The sequence below is a fragment of the Cajanus cajan genome, chromosome 4 (genome assembly GCF_000230855.2).
Source record: "Cajanus cajan strain Asha chromosome 4, NIPB_CcT2T_4, whole genome shotgun sequence".
Classification (NCBI taxonomy): Eukaryota; Viridiplantae; Streptophyta; class Magnoliopsida; order Fabales; family Fabaceae; genus Cajanus; species Cajanus cajan.
Genome location: NC_138520.1, coordinates 26183129 through 26202208, shown reverse-complemented (window position 1 = coordinate 26202208; position 19080 = coordinate 26183129). Strand labels below are relative to the sequence as shown.

Below are 19080 nucleotides of genomic sequence, written 5' to 3'. Positions count from 1 at the left end.
ATTCATGGATACTCGTTTAATGGACACCCACACGGATATGGGGTGGGTATGGAGCTAATTTTCATCCAACAGGGCAGGGATGGATTTACTATTACCCGCCCCCATAGTGCCCCATTGCCATCCCAGTTTTGAGCAAAACATTGGTGGTGACTCCATGAACTTGTTTTCAAAACCATTATTTGAGGATTAGTCTAGTATCTGGACATTCCTTAATTAATGAGATTTTCAAAAATGGTAATCTAAACAATCGGTCATAAGATCAGTTTGGGTTACGACATGTACTAATATCATGTTTAAGTCATTTAATTGAATAAAAATAGCACTAGGGTCGATTTAGAAAAACAAATAAATACACCCATTAAAAATAGTAAACATGCTCAAGAATTTTTGAAACTTTTTCTAGTGATTTCATAGGCATGATTACACATGTTAATGGTCTCAATACACCAAAAAGAAGCCATGAAAATTCTTTTAAAAGAAAATGATAGAAACAATATAGCAAGAATAACTTTTCAATCATTTAAGACATGTAAGAGATAAAAGAGAATTCCTCCATACAAAGTTTCGGTATAATCCCTTTCATACATATACATACAACCTAGGGATTGAGAGTCAATCCCACTACCCAACAATTAACTCACACTCTGGAGCGATGTTTTCACTCTTCCCTTACCTTGATGGCACTAAAATCTTGACTCAAATCATCGAGTTTCCCTCCAACCGTCTCGCGTTTTCCTCCTTCTTCAAATTCATAAGATGAACGATAAAATTTTTTAATTGAGGCAAAACTAATTGCTAACATATTTAAATAAAAACTCTGACATTTACCCGCACGTGTAACCTATTTACAAAAGTCCAATTTAATTAATCTCACAAATTTAAATTTTAAAAAGATAAAAACCAATCATATCTTATCATTAATCTTTTAAATTATATTATTCCTTAATTAATTAATTATAAAGTATTTTAAAAGATAAATACATAATTATCAAAATCAAGAATATATCTTTTGAAAATAACAAAATAACTAATTACCTTATAATATCTCTCAGCATATATTATTACCCCAATTAATTAAATAAAAAAATTATTAATTTATTTCGAAAAAGTGGGATGTTACATGAGCTTCTTGTAGCAAAGTATGTTATGATGAAGAGTGAATAATAGAAGAGAAAGAGTAAATTACAATTCGAAACGAAAAAAAAGGTGTTGAAGGGTGGCACTTTTATATAGTATTATTGCCAGGACTCATGATAAAATAGAGATTCTTGATTTATAATGCTATTAATAAGATAGACATTTAACCAAACAAACTTTAAATTTGACAGTTAAACAATTTTAATAAAAAAAAAATTGTTACCTTCATGAGTTGTGCATTTTTGCATTGCAAATTTTGAATTTCTTCTTCTTTTTCAAATTTCGAGTGATTAATTTTATTAAAAATAAAACTATACCACTAGCAATATTATTGAGAAAGATAAAAAAAAAATGATTGATATATTAAAAAAAATAAATGGAGAAAAATAAGACGAGTCATTTAAATATTTATAAATTGTAGGAGTATAAATATGAACACTATTATCACTAATATAATCAAAATATATTAATATACTAATTTGAGTAATGTAGTTATATTAATTATTTTTCTAAAATGTGTATGTATGGATGTGTACAAGACACTTTTTTTTTGTTCGTCTCTAGAGTATCCACCGTCGATAGCGGTGACTAATCTCCTCCCTACGTTGGAGGCACCTCAAATTAGTTTTTTATATTATTTTTAATAATACAAACTAATTTATCTCTTTTATTATCTTTTCTTTTATTTTCTATTTTTCAAGAAAATACTATTTTTTATAACTATTTTTGAAATATCTTATAAGTAATAATATAATTAAAGAAAAATACCTTGAGTTGTTAAAATAAGTTGAAAGTCGTATAGTCTTTTCCAATCCACTTTGGATTAGAGAGAGAAATTTTACTTTTTTTTTAATTATAAGAAGATATTATATATTAAACCGTACAATAAGGGTTTATGAATAAGTATATATTTTATAATTTGAAAACTTTAGAAATATTTGAAAACTAAAAATAAGTATTAAAATAAATAAATAGATATAATTAAATATATTAAAATATGATTCAATTTTATTTACCACTTCAAATTTTCTTGACATGACCAGTCAAGTATCCAAAGAAAAATTGTATTTCTTTCGAAAACGATTCTAACCAAAATTAATTTTATTAGAACTTCAATAACCAGATTTCTTTGGGATAATTCTAAATTACAAACCGGAAGAACTTCAGTAATCAAATTTATTACTATTGACATGCTGAATATAAAATGCAACATTTCCCTTAATACCACATGTTCTCCACTATAATACACATCAATTTAAACATAGTTCATTGCCCTAGGAAACACGATGCTACATTGAGGACCTTCTACTGTTCATCCAGTTCTAGCATTACACTGTCCATAGATGGTCGCAGATGTGGGGATTCATGGGTGCAGAGCAAAACTAGTCTTCTCAGCTTGGTTGCCTCTGATTCTGAGAACACCCCTTCAAGATTCTCATCAATTATTATATCATTCAAGCTAGCACCTTCTACCCTTTGGCAATTTAATTGAGTGGTGTCACGTTTTCCAGTGAGAAGCTGAAAAACTATCACTCCAAATGCATACACATCACTCTTTTGGGTCAAACGACCCGTTGTGGTGTACTCTGGAGGCAGATATCCCATGGCAGCACTAGCTTTGAGAGCAGAAAAAACAACATCATCTTCAAGGAGCTTGTGAACACCTGAATCTGCAAGTAAAGCTTTATACCCAACATCAAGAAGTATATTTTCAGCTGATATATTCTGGTGCACTATACCATGTTTGCTTCCTTTCTTCCCATGCAGATAACAAATACCTGCATAAAGATAGAGTCACCAAATCTGTTAATCCGCACATGACACCATAGTAAACCAACAGAAAAATGCTGCAATGCAACAACAGAGTACTAATTATGTTTTATTAAAAATGTTTTTAGCATATAAATTTTCATCATTTCTTAATTTTAGTCCTTGACCAATTCTTTTACTAGTTATAGCTCTTAAACCTTGGCACATTTTCATTTTAAGTTGTGTTAACATATTTTATCGTATCGTTAACATCGAGATTTAATGTTGACAGAAAAAGAAAAACTAACCTTTGGCAATACCACGAATGATGAACACTCTAGTGGACCATTGAAGCACCCTTCCACTCTCTCTCTCAACATCAAGATACTCCAACAAACTCCCATTTGCGAGAGACTCATAAACCAGAAAACATTCCCCGCGGCCTTTGGAGCAGCAAAACCCTCTCAACCGCACCACATTTTCATGCCTCAACGAGCTCAACACCTTCAAGCCTTTCAGAAACTCAGCTTCATCAGCCTTGCAGCTTGTCTTGGCAATGCACTTCACAACCACCACAGAACCGTCTCTTAACACCCCACTGTATGCAGCTGAGAAACTACCCTTCCCCAACAGATTCACCTCCGAGAAGCTCCGAGTTGCGCGTTCCACTTCTTCCAGATTCAACACGAGGCTCTCCAGAAACTCCTGCGAGTACCCGCTTCCACCTTTGGACAATGGATCCCATCCGTTTGAATACTCCAAACTTATCAGAGGAGATGCACTTTGCACGCACGCTTGCTTGGTCTGGTTGTTGGAACTTGCAACTTTCTGCTTCTGGCGGCGGTGTCGTAGGAGCAAAAGTAGACCAGAAATAGTGGAAGCAGAGAAAACTCCAACCACCGCAAAAACCAATCCTGTTTTTGATGATTCTGATGTGTTTTTACAGTTGCGGCAGTTTTCAGGTTTTGGTTCAGTTAAGGAAATATTAACGGGCTCGTATGGTTCGGGTCTGACTGGGTCTGAACTGCTTACTGCTTTGCAAGAAGCTAAATTGGTAAATTCTGTCCCACATAAACCAGGGTTGTTCATGTACTGAAACCCACTTTTGAGTCTTTTCAGAGCTGCATATATAAATTGAAACCCACCTTTTTAATTTTTTTTTTCACCCAAAAATTAAGAAGATTTAGAGAAAATGGGATATTTTTAATGGGTTTTATTTTTTTATTTTTTATTTTAGATTTTTCTACATTTTCAAACACTTAAATAACACTCAAACTCAATATTTTTCTCAATCTTTCTCTTCTTCTCATATTACATCACTAATCATATCATCCTTTTGTATATTTCATGTCTTTCTATTTCTCTCAATGTTTAAAAAAAAAAGGGTCTAAAATCTATTTCTATTTCTAAATATGTAGGCTTAAAAAAATAAGTTGATAAAATTATGAAATTGAAAAGAGTAATTAAACCAAAACTGTTCATGAATTAAAGTGAACTACAAGAAATTTAGTCCCTAAGGATTGATTACCTGTGGGGACACTACCCGAGAGAGAATTGTTTCGAATATCTAGACTCTCCAGCTTAGGTGCATTAGCCAATGTCACTGGAATTGGACCAAACAGGGTATTGAAGCTAAGATCTAATCGCTCCAATGTCTCCACTTCACCCAAACTCGCTGGAATTGCGCTACTTAATTGATTATATTGCAGTGCAACAACACTGAGCTTCCTTAACCTCCCCAGTTCAGTAGGTATACTCCCACTAAACTTGTTATAACAAAGCTGCAAAACTGTATGCTCTTAACAGATTAGGATACAGGAGAAATAAATGCAATACAAGTGAATAGTAGTTCACCACTTTAACTTCATCCAAGAAAGCACAGTTAGAACATACACACACATAGATGACCATACATGATAAAATGAAGTGACCCAAATGGCCAGCTGCAGCTCAAAAAGACTGAACATGAGTACTAAAGCAGTTCCTCACCGATTAAGATAACAAAAGTTGAGAATGAAATTACGAGACCAAATATCATAAAACACATGCACAAGGGTAGAGAGTGTGAGAGGGGCAAAAATGTTAGGACTTAGAGACTCCTAATATTGCCACGTAAAGCTTTTACTTTATTGATAATAACATGATAGTATCTCTTTTCTCTTTGACAACTCCACTCATCTATGTATCAATTTGCAACTTAATCTACCCAATAAGTAGCCTTTTCCGTATCCTAATTCTAAACGAAAGCATCAACTTTTAAGACTTCATCAGCAAAAAACCAACTCAACAAACTATTCTATTAAGAGGGAGACCCTCGAGAATTAAATACCGCTCTCAGCTTCACTTTTTTATATAAGCAAATGAATGTTATTAACGAAGGAAAGGCTAATTCAAGCCTAAGACAAACCATGTTAAACTTCATATTCTACTCAACACATACTCCTAACAAAAAGATGAGAAATTTACAAGAAAAAAAAAAAAAAAGAACGAGGAAGCCACCTTGAAGATTTGACATATTGCCAATCTCAGGAGGGATATGACCAGAGAGGTTATTGACATTGAGATACAAATCAGTTAACCAAGTCAAAGTGGTAATCTCCTTTGGTAACATCCCATTGAGGGCATTGAAGTGAAGGTAGAGAGCCGTCAAGCTCTTGAGACCAGCCACGGCTTCAGGTATCCTTCCAGAAAGACCCTTTCCCTGCAGCGAAATATTGGTAACAAGACCTTGCTCATTGCAAGCCACACCCTCAAAAGAGCCACTACTACAAGGGTCCGAATGTGGGGTCCATGAGACCAACACACGGTTCTCTGGGTCCAGAGAGTCTCTGATGGCCATGAGTGTGTCAAGCTCGGTCATGGAGCTTGAAACAAGAGATGGAGAAAAGGCCCATATGATGAGAATTTGCAGTTTCAGAAGAAGCAGGTACATGTTCACTTCAAGGGAACTACAACTTCACTCCCTGTAATATTTATTCCATGAGTGCGAGATCTTAGTAGACCGAAAGAGTCACGTGAAGTGAAACTGTGTGTGTATTTGGATTGGACAGTGTGCAAATGTCACAAGATGTGTAGTTTGTGGTCACAGGGATGTTTGGTTAGAAAAATAATTTAGGAAGTGACAAGAAAAGTAAGAAACAAGAGTCTATGGCTACATGGATAAAGGAGCTAGCTTTGAATAAGGGTAACATTATTGCATATTCCAGAGGGACACCGTGTGTCTATAGTTCCAGTGCACGTGAATGTCTATGTTATTTAGTTAATTTTTTAATTTTAAAAAGTTAATAAAACTTTCTTTCGTAATAAAAGTTAATAAAATTTAGAGGTTTTTAAATACTTTTTCGTTCCTGTAAAATAGTGTTTTTATTTTAGTATTTTTTAAATTATTTTTTCAATTTTGTCATGCAATTTTTTTTTATTTCATCTCCGTCCTTGTCATCAAATTGATGTATAAATATAATGAGAAATATTAAAAAAATTATAAGACAAAAATAGAAAAGTCAAAATATTATAAAGAACAAAATTTGAGAGAATTAGAAGAAAAATAACTAAAATTAAGAAGGTTAAAAAAATAATTTATTATATACATGTGATAGGAAAATTAAAAGGACTTGTTACATTTTTATTTTAGTCAAATTAAAATAAAAGATTTGATTACCTTTATTCACTGTAATTTCATGTACTTTATTTTAGCTTTTATAATTAAAATTATTCAATTTTAATTTTTATACACATTTTTTTTCAATTCTTACAATTTATAAACTTTATACTATAGTTTATAGATGATAGAAATTAAAAGAAAATAAAAATAGTATATATAGAAACTAAAAATAAATTATTAAAAAATAAATTTCTGAAATTCTAGTGATAATTCTTACTTGGAAAAAACAAAAAGTTTATGAATCTAGCATCGATTAAACAAAATGTAGTGGGTAATTAAACTAAAATAAAATATTTGCGAGGTACTTCCGAGGAGCTTGAATAAGTAAGTAGCCCTCTGGATTTACGCTTGAAGGTCACTTCTCAAAAAGACAAATACTCTTTACCATGATATCTAGGATGCTGATGTTTGTACTCAAATGTCTATTTCTGAGTTTTGTAGGTGCATTCATTTCAGCCTCGGTTGTGCAAGGCTCAAACAGTTGCGAGTACCCAGCAATTTTCAACTTTGGTGACTCAAACTCAGGCACAGGAGCAATATCAGCTGCATTCACAGTGGTGCATTCCCCCAATGGTCAAAACTTCCTTGGAAGCCTCTCGGGAAGGGCTTGTGATGGCCGTCTCATAATTGATTTCATTAGTAAGCAAATCACTCTTAATTACCCTTCATATTTTTTTGCTTTATTCCTATGTACTTAATTATTAGCTTAATGGGGTCCCTCTTGTCCTTACTTTGTACTTAATTATGGACTGTGTATGTTTATGTCTACATTATTTTTCTGAACCTATCTATGCAGCTGAAGAATTGAAGCTACCATACCTTAGTGCGCATTTGAACTCGGTTGGATCCAATTACAGGCATGGTGCCAACTTTGCAACAGGAGGGTCATCAATTCTTCCTGGTGGTTATAGTCCTTTCCATCTTGGACTTCAAATATCTCAGTTCATACAGTTCAAGTCACGCACCCACATTCTCTTCAACCAGCATTCTGTCAACAACAGTTAGTTCCTCTTTCCCACTACGTATTCTTCCAAGTTAGTGTCATATCATAGGTTCCCCTTTACCCCTAAGGAACTTTAAGGGAACTTGACAAGAAACGGTTTGAAGCTTGAACTTATGTATCTGAGGGTGCATTCCATTATTGAGAATTTAGTGAAATACTGAAATAAATTAGATTGCTTTATTGAGAAACTCATTTTTTCATTAAAAATGGCTAATGAGAAATGCTAGAAAGATATACTCAGTTACTCACTAATACACTATTTTGAACATGCTAGAGACTAGTGATTGAAGTTTATTGAAAATAACAAAAAGAAAATTGTAAGTTCAACTTCATATTTAACGGGTCTCTCTTATGATTTAAAATTTTAACAAGTAGTAGAGAGATAGTTAGAATGAGTGTTAGAGAATGTGTTTATTCTGACAATTTTTGTGATTAGTTCCTTCTTAAAACAACCGGCCTTGTGTGATATTCCAGGAACAAAACTATCTTTTAAAAGTATTCCAAAACCGGATGACTTCTCTAGGGCCCTTTACACCTTTGATATTGGACAAAATGATCTTGCCTATGGTTTTCAGCACACGTCAGAGGAACAAGTTCGAGGGTCCATTCCTAATATCTTGAGGCAGTTTTCTCAAGCAGTGCAGGTAAGCAATGAAAGACCCTTAGGAAAAATTTAGATTATAAGTTTGTTTAGAATTAATACTTAACTGTTATGTGTGATGTTTTAGCAACTATACAATGAAGGAGCAAGAGTATTCTGGATTCACAACACGGGTCCCATTGGGTGCTTGCCCTTCAATTTCCTTTCTTATGAGTCAAAGCAAGGTAACCTAGATGCCAATGGTTGTGTGAAACCTCAGAATGAGATCGCTCAGGAGTTTAACAGGCAACTCAAGGACCAAATGGTTCAGCTAAGGAGAAAGCTGCCTCTAGCCAAATTCACTTATATTGATGTGTATAAAGCCAAATATCAACTTGTCAGCAATGCAAGGAAGCTAGGTGATCTTTATGTCTCCAAATATACACACAATTGTGTTAGTGTGCAAATGTGAATGAGAGTCTCACATTAAATAGAATTGGATATGTTAAATTGTATATAAGTGAGAAAGACTCAAAACCGATGTCTTTGGACCTCTTTGGTAAATTTTTTCGCAAGCACTTCTAAGAGAGGAAAGTTGAAGGAAAAAATGTAATAAATTTCTCCTTAAGCTTATTTTGATTTTTCTTCATATTTTTTTCCTCCTATAAGTACTTCTGGAAAAACTTATTCGAACCGATCATAAGATTTTAATTTAAGATGTAGTGTCAAATTCACTTTTGTGGTTTGCTTATGACTCATATATAGAGCTTTCCCCTGTATCTAACCCCCTCATGTGTCCAACAAAGTGGATTGCATTGTATTGGTTATCTTGGCTATAATTAACTTTTATGCATGGCTTTTGGCAGGTTTTGTGGATCCTTTGAAGTTCTGTTGTGGCAGTTACCACGGTTACAAGATAACTTGTGGGATGAAAAGCACAGAAAACGAAACAGTTTATGGCAATGCATGTAAAAATCCATCTCAACTTGTTAGCTGGGATGGCATACACTACTCTCAAGCAGCAAACCTCTTGATTGCTAAGCAAATTCTTTCTGGCGTCTTCTCTGACCCACCGGTTGCCATTGGGCAGGTGTGTTTCTGAGCAAAATTCAAGTGGTATTTCGTTCTGTGTATGCACGTTTTCGTGTTGATACTTTAATATGAGAGTTGAGGGGTTTAATTACTTCAAGAATTGAAGAGATGTTTCATTGAGTAAGAAGATACCATAATTGATGTTCTTGGCAAATTATTTCAGTTTGGAAATTTCTGGTTGCTATAATGGCAGAGCTGCCAGAAATATCTAATTCCGAAAGATATGGGTCAATAGTTCATTGGGGATGGATAATAAGATATGTCAAAGATGTTCATGAGAAGTGGACTTAGTATTTTTCATTACCGTTTCATTCACTTTTTCTTTGTTACGAACTAAATACTACTCCTTATTTGCATCTATATATAAAAAAATGTTTAAATTTTTTTAACTGAAATATAATAAATTTTAATTAAAGTATTTCTATGATAATAAATGAGAACGGTATATATCATGAATTTAATTAAAGATATTTTAGAAATTGTGGTATATATTTTATATAAAATTGAAAAAATCAAATATATTTAATAAATTTTTAATTTGACTGTTTTTCTTATAGAAGTTCATATGGAGTACTATAAAGAATACAGTCAACGACTGGTATATGATTGGGCACATAAGAAATGAGAAATTGTAAAATTATTTGTTGAATAAGAAGAGATAACAAATGAAGAAAGTGAAATAATAAAATGATTGATGTAACAAAGAGAAATAGAATATTATTGTAAAAAGTATTATAAAATAAATTATTGTATGATTAATATACAGTAATGAAATAACATTATTTACCCCATCAAGTTCAATGATTCGTCTGGAATATATGTCTAGCGATAAAAGTTGATGAAAACAAAAGTGTAACAACGTTATTTTTTCCGACAAATGAGTACAAATATTTAAGATAAACTAAAATAATATAAAATTATTATTGTCATCTCCTCGTATGATTTAAATATACTATCTTGAGATTTATTTATATTCAAACTATATATGTATTATCATATAATTTTATATTAGTGCAATTAATTAAAAAATTATTTACTTTTAAAGTATAGATAAAACATATTATGTTATTTTAATATCTTATTTTAATTCAGTAATAGGGTTGAAATAGTATGTACAATCTTAAATTTGAATTATATTACCATCATCATAATTTTTATTAATATAAAATATTTTAATTTAGTTTTTGTACCGGAAGGGTCCCATCGGCCACGTGGACCGGCCACGTGGACCGACACGTCATGTCCTATCAGATATTGACGCATTTTGGACACTGCTTCGGCTCGGTAAGGGGCCGAGAATCATGGTGAATTCAACCCTCTTCCTATCGGCTCGGCCAAAGAGGTTGTCTCGGTCGTTCCTTGTCAACTCGGCCAGAGGTTCTCTCGGCCGTTCCATATCGGCTCGGCCAAGAGGTTGTCTCGACCATTCCTTGTCGGCTCGGCCAACGACCAACAGTCAGCATAGTTAAGGCGATAATCGCGATTAACAAGGACAAAGGTGCGATTAAGGTATAATCAGTCGATTAGCATCGTATTACCTAATTTGGTAAGCTTCAGAAGAGGCCCACTACTGACAGGGCCCATCAAAGGTAGTATAAATAGGTCACTTATAACGAGATACGTCACTGTTCAATCATTATCCTAGAGAATCGTGCTTGTCCTGACTTGACCGTCGGAGTGCCTTTTGCAGGTACCTCCCCCCTCTGAAGTATCAACCCGAAGCTCTCATTCGGCCCTCCAGTTACTAGAAGATTACGAGTGTGCCCTCAGACAGGTACATTTTGGCGCCCACCGTGGGGCCGAACTGATAGCTTTGAAGAGACGGACTGAGCACTATTTTGAAGAGACCAAGTATCATGGCGAAGACAAGAAGAACACACACCGAAGACCATTGATCCGAAGATGAACACCGATCCGAGGCGGACAATGCCGAAACGGTTGATGAGATGAACATGGCTGAGATGTTACGACAGATGAAGGAGGAAATGGCTGCCATGAAATAGCAACGAGAGAAAGACGCTCGTGAAATAGCTGCCTTGAGGGAGGAGAACGCTGCCCTGAAAAACCAAAACTAAGACCCCACGTGGAAACCCTCCGAGCCGACCCACACTCAGGGGTCATTCCACTCACTCGGACCTCATACTTATATCCCTCGCACCTCTACTACCGCCCCGGGAAACCATGCCTCGACTGCTCAGGCACCCGGCCGACCGATGCACACTACGCCGGCCGGAGCACACCGACACCCCTTCACCCCGAGCATCATGCAGTCCTCCCTTCTCGACCATTGGAAGTCCCTCCCACTAGACAAGTATGACGAAACCACAGACCCCGACGAGCATGTCGACATTTTCCTCACCCAGGTCACCCTCAGCACCACTGACGACGCCGCCCTATGTCGCATCTTTCCAACATCTTTGAAAGGAAGAGCGTTGAGCTGGTTCACACGTCTCCCGGCCAAGTCGATCGACTCTTTCAACCCCTTAGCATCCCAATTCACCATCCAGTTCGCCACCAACCAGCCTCACCAACTAACCTCCCTCGCATTGGTGAGCATAAGACAAGAGAAGAAGGAATCTCTCCGGACCTTCATGAGCCGATTCAACAAAGCGGCACTGGAAATCCGAGACCTAAATCTGGTCGTCGCCCTTCACCATCTGACTACAGCTCTGAAGTCAGGACCGTTTGCTAACAGCATATGCAAAAAAAAACCCCATCTGACATGGACAATCTGAGACGCCGCGCCGATAAATACATGTAGATGAAGGAACTTGCGGAATTTCGCAATCAGGCCAGGGCAGAGGTAACGGCCAAAATCGAGAAGCCCGCCGAAAGCTCTTTCCGAAGCCGTCCCAAGGACCTCGTCTCACAAGAAAAACCTATTCGCGGACCGAGGTACTCTCATTATACTCCGCTGAATACTAGCCGATCGGCTGTCTTGGACCAAGCACTTGCTTCGGAGGTCCTGGCAGTGCCGAAGCGAGCCGCGACCCCTCCTCGTGCCGACACTACCAAGTCCTGCAAGTATCATCGTAACAGGGGCCACTCGACTGAGGAGTGCGCGACCTTGAAAGACAAAATTGAGGACTTAATCAAACAAGGGCAGCTTCAACGTTTTGTCGATCGACCTCGTTCTCCCCGATACGATGACCGCCGGCATCGTCGAGATCAGCCTGACCAAGAAAGGTCCAACAAGCGTCCCTACAGGGAACGGAGCCGATCGAGGGGCCGAAAGGAAGACGAGCCGATACCCCAGCCCCGAAGAGTCATCAACACCATTACCGGTGGATTTGCAGGCGGTAGTTCTACCTCTTCAGCCCAAAAAAGACACCTCCGAGCCGTCCGAGCTGTGCATGCGGTTGAACGCACTCAGCGAAGGATGCTGGCCATCACATTCACCGAAGCTGACTTTAAAGGCATCGATCCTGATCAGGACCACCCCATGGTTATCAGCGTTGAGATCCACAACTGCATTGTTCGGAAGACGTTGGTCAATCAAGGAAGCTCGGCCGATATCCTCTACTGGAACACCTTTAAACAGCTTGGCATCCTGGAGGCCGAGTTGATCCCATACAACGAGCCCTTGGTCGGATTCTCTGGTGAGCGTGTCCAAACGAAAGGATACATCAAGTTATCCACCCGCTTCAACTTCGACGAGTTGAAGCCCGAGACATCCCAGTCAAATATGTGGCTGTACACGCCAACACGTCGTACAACATTCTTCTCAAAATCAGGCCGGATCATCACAGTCCATGCCGATCAGAAAGCGGCTAGGGAGTGTTATTTCGGGTTCGTACCCGACCTCGGGGTTTATGTGAATGATTTGATTAAGATTCGTATTCGACCTTTAAGGACAGTACCGGGGTTCGTGCTCAACCTCGGGTTTACGTGTTTAAGGTTCATACTCGACCTCAGAATTTTAACGAGGTTTGTTCTCGACCTCGGGTAAGAATGTTTAAGGTTCGTACTCGACCTCAGAATTTTAACGAGGTTCGTTCTCGACCTCGGGTAAGAATGTTTAAGGTTCGTACTCGACCTCAGAATTTTAACGAGGTTCGTTCTCGACCTCGGGTAAGAATGTTTAAGGTTCGTACTCGACCTCAGAATTTTAACGAGGTTCGTTCTCGACCTCGGGTAAGAATGTTTAAGGTTCGTACTCGACCTCAGAATTCTAACGAGGTTCGTTCTCGACCTCCGGTAAGAATGTTTAAGGTTCGTACTCGACCTCAGAATTTTAACGAGGTTCGTTCTCGACCTCGGGTAAGAGTGTTTAAGGTTCGTACTCGACCTCATAATTTTAACGAGGTTCGTTCTCGACCTCGGGTAAGAATGTTTAAGGTTCGTACTCGACCTCAGAATTTTAACGAGGTTCATTCTTGACCTCGGGTAAGAATGTTTAAGGTTCGTACTCGACCTTAGAATTCTAACGAGGTTCGTTCTCGACCTCGGGTAAGAATGTTTAAGGTTCGAACTTGACCTTGGAGTTTTAACGAGGTTCGTTCTCGACCTCGGGTAAGAATATTTAAGGTTCGTACTCGACCTCAGAATTTTAACGAGGTTCGTTCTTGACCTCGGGTAAGAGTGTTTAAGGTTCGTACTCGACCTCATAATTTTAACGAGGTTCGTTCTCGATCTCGGGTAAGAATGTTTAAGGTTCGTACTCGACCTCAGAATTTTAACGAGGTTCGTTCTTGACCTCGGGTAAGAATGTTTAACGTTCGTACTCGACCTCAGAATTTTAACGAGGTTCGTTCTGGACCTCGGGTAAGAATGTTTAAGGTTCGTACTCGACCTCAGAATTTTAACGAGGTTCGTTCTCGACCTCGGGTAAGAATGTTTAAGGTTCGTACTCGATCTCAGAATTTTAACGAGGTTCGTTCTCAACCTTGGGTAAGAATGTTTAAGGTTCGTACTCGACCTCAGAATTTTAACGAGGTTCGTTCTCGACCTCGGGTAAGAATGTTTAAGGTTCGTACTCGACCTCAGAATTTTAACGAGGTTCGTTCTCGACCTCGGGTAAGAATGTTTAAGGTTCGTAGGTTCGTTCTTGACCTCGGGTAAGAATGTTTAAGGTTCGTACTCGACCTCAGAATTTTAACGAGGTTCGTTTTGGACCTCGGGTAAGAATGTTTAAGGTTCGTACTCGACCTCAGAATTTTAACGAGGTTCGTTCTCGACCTCGGGTAAGAATGTTTAAGGTTCGTACTCGACCTCAGAATTTGAACGAGGTTCGTTCTCAACCTCGGGTAAGAATGTTTAAGGTTCGTACTCGACCTCAGAATTTTAACGAGGTTCGTTCTTGACCTCGGGTAAGAATGTTTAAGGTTCGTACTCGACCTCAGAATTTTAACGAGGTTCGTTCTCGACCTCGGGTAAGAATGTTTAAGGTTCGTACTCGACCTCAGAATTCTAACGAGGTTCGTTCTCGACCTCGGGTAAGAATGTTTAAGGTTCGAACTCGACCTTGGAGTTTTAACGAGGTTCGTTCTCGACCTCGGGTAAGAATGTTTAAGGTTCGTACTTGACCTCAGAATTTTAACAAGGTTCGTTCTCGACCTCGGATAGGAATGTTTAAGGTTCGTACTCGACCTCAGAATTTTAAAAAGGTTCGTTCTCGACCTCGGATAGGAATGTTTAAGGTTCGTACTCGACCTCAGAATTTTAAATGTTTAAATGTTTGTGGCCTGACCTTGGTCTTGCTTTCCTTGTGGTTTTCCGCCATCCTGGTTACGGAAGGCTGAGTGTTCTCCCATCTGGATGTATCCAGCAGCACGGGCGCGTAGCTCGTCCATGTCGCGAGGAGCTTAGCGACATAGGCTGTCAACAAACGGTCCGGGCTCGAGTGCCATGAGCATGGCGTGTAGGGCGACCTCGGGATTCAAATTTTGAATTTTCACCGAGATGCTGACAAAGCGTTGCATGAACGTCCATAGTGGTTCGTCATCGCTCTGTCTGAGGCTGGCCAGAGCAGCTGACGTTATGTGATGAGGCCGACTTGTCGCATACTGCGCTGTGAACCATCTGACCAGGGTGCCGAAGCTGTCAATTGACTCGGCGGGTAGCTGGGTATACCAGTTGAGTGCAGCCCCCTTGAGCGAGGTTGGGAAAACCCTGCACAGTATAGCATCCTCATTAGTATAGAGGTTTACCTGGGTGCTGTATAGATTGATATGCTCGTCCGAGTTGGTTCTGTCGTCATAGCGGTCGAGGTGGAAAGGCTTCCGCCCAAAGGGGAGAGGTGTCTCCATGATACCGTCCACAAAAGGATGGCGGCGAAAGGTCATCTGATTCCCCGTGCCGTGGGCAGGGGCGTTGCTGACGTCGTGCGTCGACCTGTTCGTCGGCGCGTGAGACCGATGTGTGGGAGGCTTGGGAGTCGGTGCCCTAGCCAGTGTTGGCGGTTGTGAAACCGAGTGCCCTTCGTCCTTATTCAGGTTACTCTGCGGAGGGGGTTGATCTGAGGGACGCCAAGGGAGTTGGGTGTGAATGCGCTCGTTGTCGGCGCGTAGTGCCGCTAGGTCGGCTTCATTAGCGGTGCGCGTTTCTGCTAGATCAGTTTCGTGCTTGGCACACATGCTTTGTAGGTCGGCGGCGTGTTGTTTCCGCATCTGTTCGACCTGGTCGATCAGCCTCCTCAATGTTGCTGCATCACTATCCATGGTAGTTGAGCGATCTAGGTCGTCTGTTGCGCGTCTGTTATGGCTTCTAGTGAAAACCATAAGAATGGCCGATAAGAGCTGGTCTTGATCGGCCCCACGGTGGGCGCCAAATGTTCTTACCGGAAATCTGCTGTAGAGCTGATCCGCCGGGTAAGATCGGTGAGCCTCCTTCACTGGTACGCTGGTGCTCCAAGATGGGGGTGCAGTCTGCAAAAGAGACTCCGATGCTAAAGTTAGTGTTTGTGGGAGTATGAGTCTCGTATAAATAATGCACATACCTTTGTGTGAATTAGGGTTGTCTTGGGCCTTGGGCATGAGATAAGACATGATATGATAAGATATGATATGATATGATATGATATGATATGATATGATGAGATATGATATGATATAATTGGAGGGCGGTTCTGATCTGGGACGAGATCCCCGGGTTCGGGAATGATCTGCCCAAATACCGGGCCCCAAATACCGGGCTGACGTCGCTCAGCGTGTGCCCGGGGTGGCTTTGTATCGCTAATCCAGGCTCGAAGCCCAGGTGCGAAGTACGGTCAGTACAAAATTCATATAAAAAAGTTGTATAGGTCTAATTAAGAGTGTTCACTAATTGGATTGGATAGATTTTGAGTGAGAAAAATATTTGATCCAATTTCTTTAATTTTATTTATTGATCATCCAATTAATTTGGTTTAAAAATCAAATTCAATTCAATCTAAATATATTTCGGTTTGGATTGAATAGGTTTTTCATTTTTTAAATATAACTATAATATTTTTATAAATCAAAAAAGTTAAAATATTTTAATGAAAAAAATAATTATTAATATTATTAATTAATTAATTAATAATATAAGTCATAATATATAAAATTACAAATTGAGATAATCTATCAATATTTAATAATATGATAAAATCATTAATATAAAAAAAGTAAACCAATAGACTTATAAGTACTTAATAGTCAATACATTGTTTATCAAAATGTAAAATTCCAAATCAAAAAGGGTAATAATTGGATATAAATAAAGAGAAAAGCATTCGGTTTAACTTGGGATTAGTTTGATTTTCTCATTGATTTAGGGTTTTTTTAGATTTTGATTTTTCAATTTTTTCAGTTTAACTTATACAGTTTTTATTGAATTGAATCAGTTATAAACATCTCTAAGTCTAATAGTGAAAAGAAAAACATTTTTGAGTTTGAAAGAAGTCTTAGTTTATCTTTCCTTTTTGAAAATTATTTTAATTATATCCTTTATCACATGTTGATTTATACTTGGTTGGTTATCTTTTATAGTCCCTCAACATAAAATAAATAAATAATCAATACAAATAGAGGAGGAGTTACCAATTTTATCAAAGCCTACAATTTTTTCTTTATGGTTGTCTCTATATATATGACACTTCCTTTCTTAGAGGAGAGTTGGATGAACTTGGATTTTATCCCCGGACATGCTTTCAACATTCATCATCAAAGGTACTAGTTATTACTTTTGATTTTGAAGCATACCTGCACCAACAAAATGAGAAAACAAGTCTTCACAAGTTTAAATAAACAAATTTTCAGAAAAATATAATAGTCATTCAAATGCAAACAATGAATATTAATATTTTGCAGAGAAAATAACAAACTCATAAAAGTGAAAAATATTTCAATTGCTCAATTGATCAACCTAACTGAAAAGATACATGAACCTAACTATATATACTGAGCTAAGAAACAAAAAGAAGTCTAACAACCTCTAACAAAATGTGGCAGCTACACTAACAAACAATATAGAAAATCTATTTCTAATACTCCTTCTCAAGGTGGGTTGTGGATGCCAATTAAACCCAACTTGGACACATTTTCTTGAAATGGTGTTGGATACAAAGACTTGGTAAACACGTCAGCAAGTTGATGTTTGGAAGGATCATGAAAAAGAACAATGAGGCCCTCAAGAATTTTCGCACGTATAAGATGGCAGTCCACCTTAATGTGCTTGGTTCTTTCATGAAAGGAGGGATTTTTAGCCAATTGTATAGTAGATTCATTGTCACAAAATGTGGGAAAAGGAAAAGGAATGTCAAGACATAAGTCATCAACAACATATTTGAGCCAATGTAGTTCACAATCTAATTCTCATACTGCTTTTTTCTTATCTATTTTTGGTACAATTGATCCCATTTTTTCAAAGAAGCAAGTCAAACTAAATGCTAGAGGAAAGCCATGCTAGCTGAATTAAAAGCTCTAGAGAGGAATAACACTTGGTCATTGGTTAAACTTCCTCTAGGAAATATAATTGTGGGATGTAAATGGGTTTACATAACCAAATACAGGGCAGATGGATCCATAAAAAGATATAAAGCAAGGCTGGTTGCTAAGGGTTTCACACAAACAGAGGAGGTAGATTTTTTTGAAACATTTTCTCCAGTAGTCAAATTAAGCCTTTATAGAGCTTCGAGAAATGGTGTTTTGTTTCTTAGATTTCCATGCAATCAAGTAATTATTGTAAAAAATGCAGTATCCTGTAATTGATTTTCGAGTGATGTAGCATGTAGCCCAATCTAAATTAGAGAAGGCTTGAATTCTGTGAGGATTATGAACAACATAAAAGAGTCCTTTACCAGGTACATTTTTCAGGTATTTAAGAGTTCGAAAAGCAGCTTGTAGGTGTGAATATCTAGGCTTGGACATAAATCGGCTAATCTACTACACAACAAAACTAATATCTAGCCTAGTATTGGTTAAGTACAATAGTTTTCCAATTAATCTTATAAATGAAGTAGGGTCAATAACAGGCTCACCTTCATCTTCATTGAGTCTAACATAAGGATTTGCAAGAAAATTGGTTTGTTTACATCCAATAAGTCCAAATTCAGAAAGAATTTCAATGCAATATTTCCTTTGATTCAGGACCAAACCTCTCTTGGATCGTGCAACTTCAAAACTCAAAAAATACTTTAGTTCACCAAGGTCCTTGATGTGAAACTGATCATCAAGGTAACCTTTGACTTGATTGATCATGCAAAGGTTGTTACCAGTAAGAACTATGTCATCCACATAAACTAAAAGTGTTGTGAAGGAATCAATAGTATGCTTCACAAACAGAGAATGATCAACTACACTTTGATTGAAACCAAAGTTGGTTAAAGTAGAGGTGAGTGTGGCATTCCATTATTGACTTGCTTGTCTTAATCCATACAAGGATGTAACTTATAAACAA

At 37.7% G+C, this 19080-nt stretch overlaps 3 protein-coding genes across 3 annotated transcripts; 2 read left to right on the top strand and 1 right to left on the bottom strand.

The window, feature by feature from the left end:
- Positions 1-2220: 2220 nt before the first annotated feature.
- Positions 2221-6032, bottom strand: LOC109792225 (protein CLAVATA3 INSENSITIVE RECEPTOR KINASE 1). The gene is made up of 4 exons (XM_020351619.3): positions 5386-6032; positions 4415-4675; positions 3195-4007; positions 2221-2915 (listed from the first exon to the last, which is right to left on the bottom strand). Exons 1-4 carry the CDS (start codon positions 5816-5818, stop codon positions 2443-2445), a joined length of 1980 nt encoding a protein of 659 aa, XP_020207208.1. The 5' UTR covers positions 5819-6032; the 3' UTR covers positions 2221-2442.
- Positions 6033-6888: 856 nt separating this feature from the next.
- LOC109792224 (GDSL esterase/lipase At3g27950) lies at positions 6889-9533 on the top strand. The gene is made up of 5 exons (XM_020351618.2): positions 6889-7186; positions 7344-7547; positions 8025-8194; positions 8279-8549; positions 8997-9533. Exons 1-5 carry the CDS (start codon positions 6934-6936, stop codon positions 9230-9232), a joined length of 1134 nt encoding a protein of 377 aa, XP_020207207.2. The 5' UTR covers positions 6889-6933; the 3' UTR covers positions 9233-9533.
- Positions 9534-11983: 2450 nt separating this feature from the next.
- LOC109792222 (uncharacterized) lies at positions 11984-15073 on the top strand. Its single transcript, XM_083073484.1, has 2 exons — positions 11984-13011; positions 14959-15073. Exons 1-2 carry the CDS (start codon positions 11984-11986, stop codon positions 15071-15073), a joined length of 1143 nt encoding a protein of 380 aa, XP_082929610.1.
- Positions 15074-19080: the final 4007 nt, after the last annotated feature.

What these genes read in the sequence shown, in the direction of transcription:
- LOC109792222 (XM_083073484.1), top strand. Translation starts at nt 11,984, where the DNA reads ATGAAGGAACTTGCGGAATTTCGCAATCAGGCCAGGGCAGAGGTAACG. An exon ending in GCTAGGGAGTGTTATTTCGG is followed by an intron (nt 13,012 to 14,958) that starts GTTCGTACCCGA and finishes TGGTTACGGAAG; the next exon opens with GCTGAGTGTTCTCCCATCTG.
- LOC109792224 (XM_020351618.2), top strand. Translation starts at nt 6,934, where the DNA reads ATGATATCTAGGATGCTGATGTTTGTACTCAAATGTCTATTTCTGAGT. An exon ending in CCAGCATTCTGTCAACAACA is followed by an intron (nt 7,548 to 8,024) that starts GTTAGTTCCTCT and finishes GTGATATTCCAG; the next exon opens with GAACAAAACTATCTTTTAAA. An exon ending in CAGCAATGCAAGGAAGCTAG is followed by an intron (nt 8,550 to 8,996) that starts GTGATCTTTATG and finishes GGCTTTTGGCAG; the next exon opens with GTTTTGTGGATCCTTTGAAG.
- LOC109792225 (XM_020351619.3), bottom strand. Translation starts at nt 5,818, where the DNA reads ATGTACCTGCTTCTTCTGAAACTGCAAATTCTCATCATATGGGCCTTT. An exon ending in CAATATGTCAAATCTTCAAG is followed by an intron (nt 4,676 to 5,385) that starts GTGGCTTCCTCG and finishes AAGAGCATACAG; the next exon opens with TTTTGCAGCTTTGTTATAAC. An exon ending in CTCGGGTAGTGTCCCCACAG is followed by an intron (nt 4,008 to 4,414) that starts GTAATCAATCCT and finishes TTATATATGCAG; the next exon opens with CTCTGAAAAGACTCAAAAGT.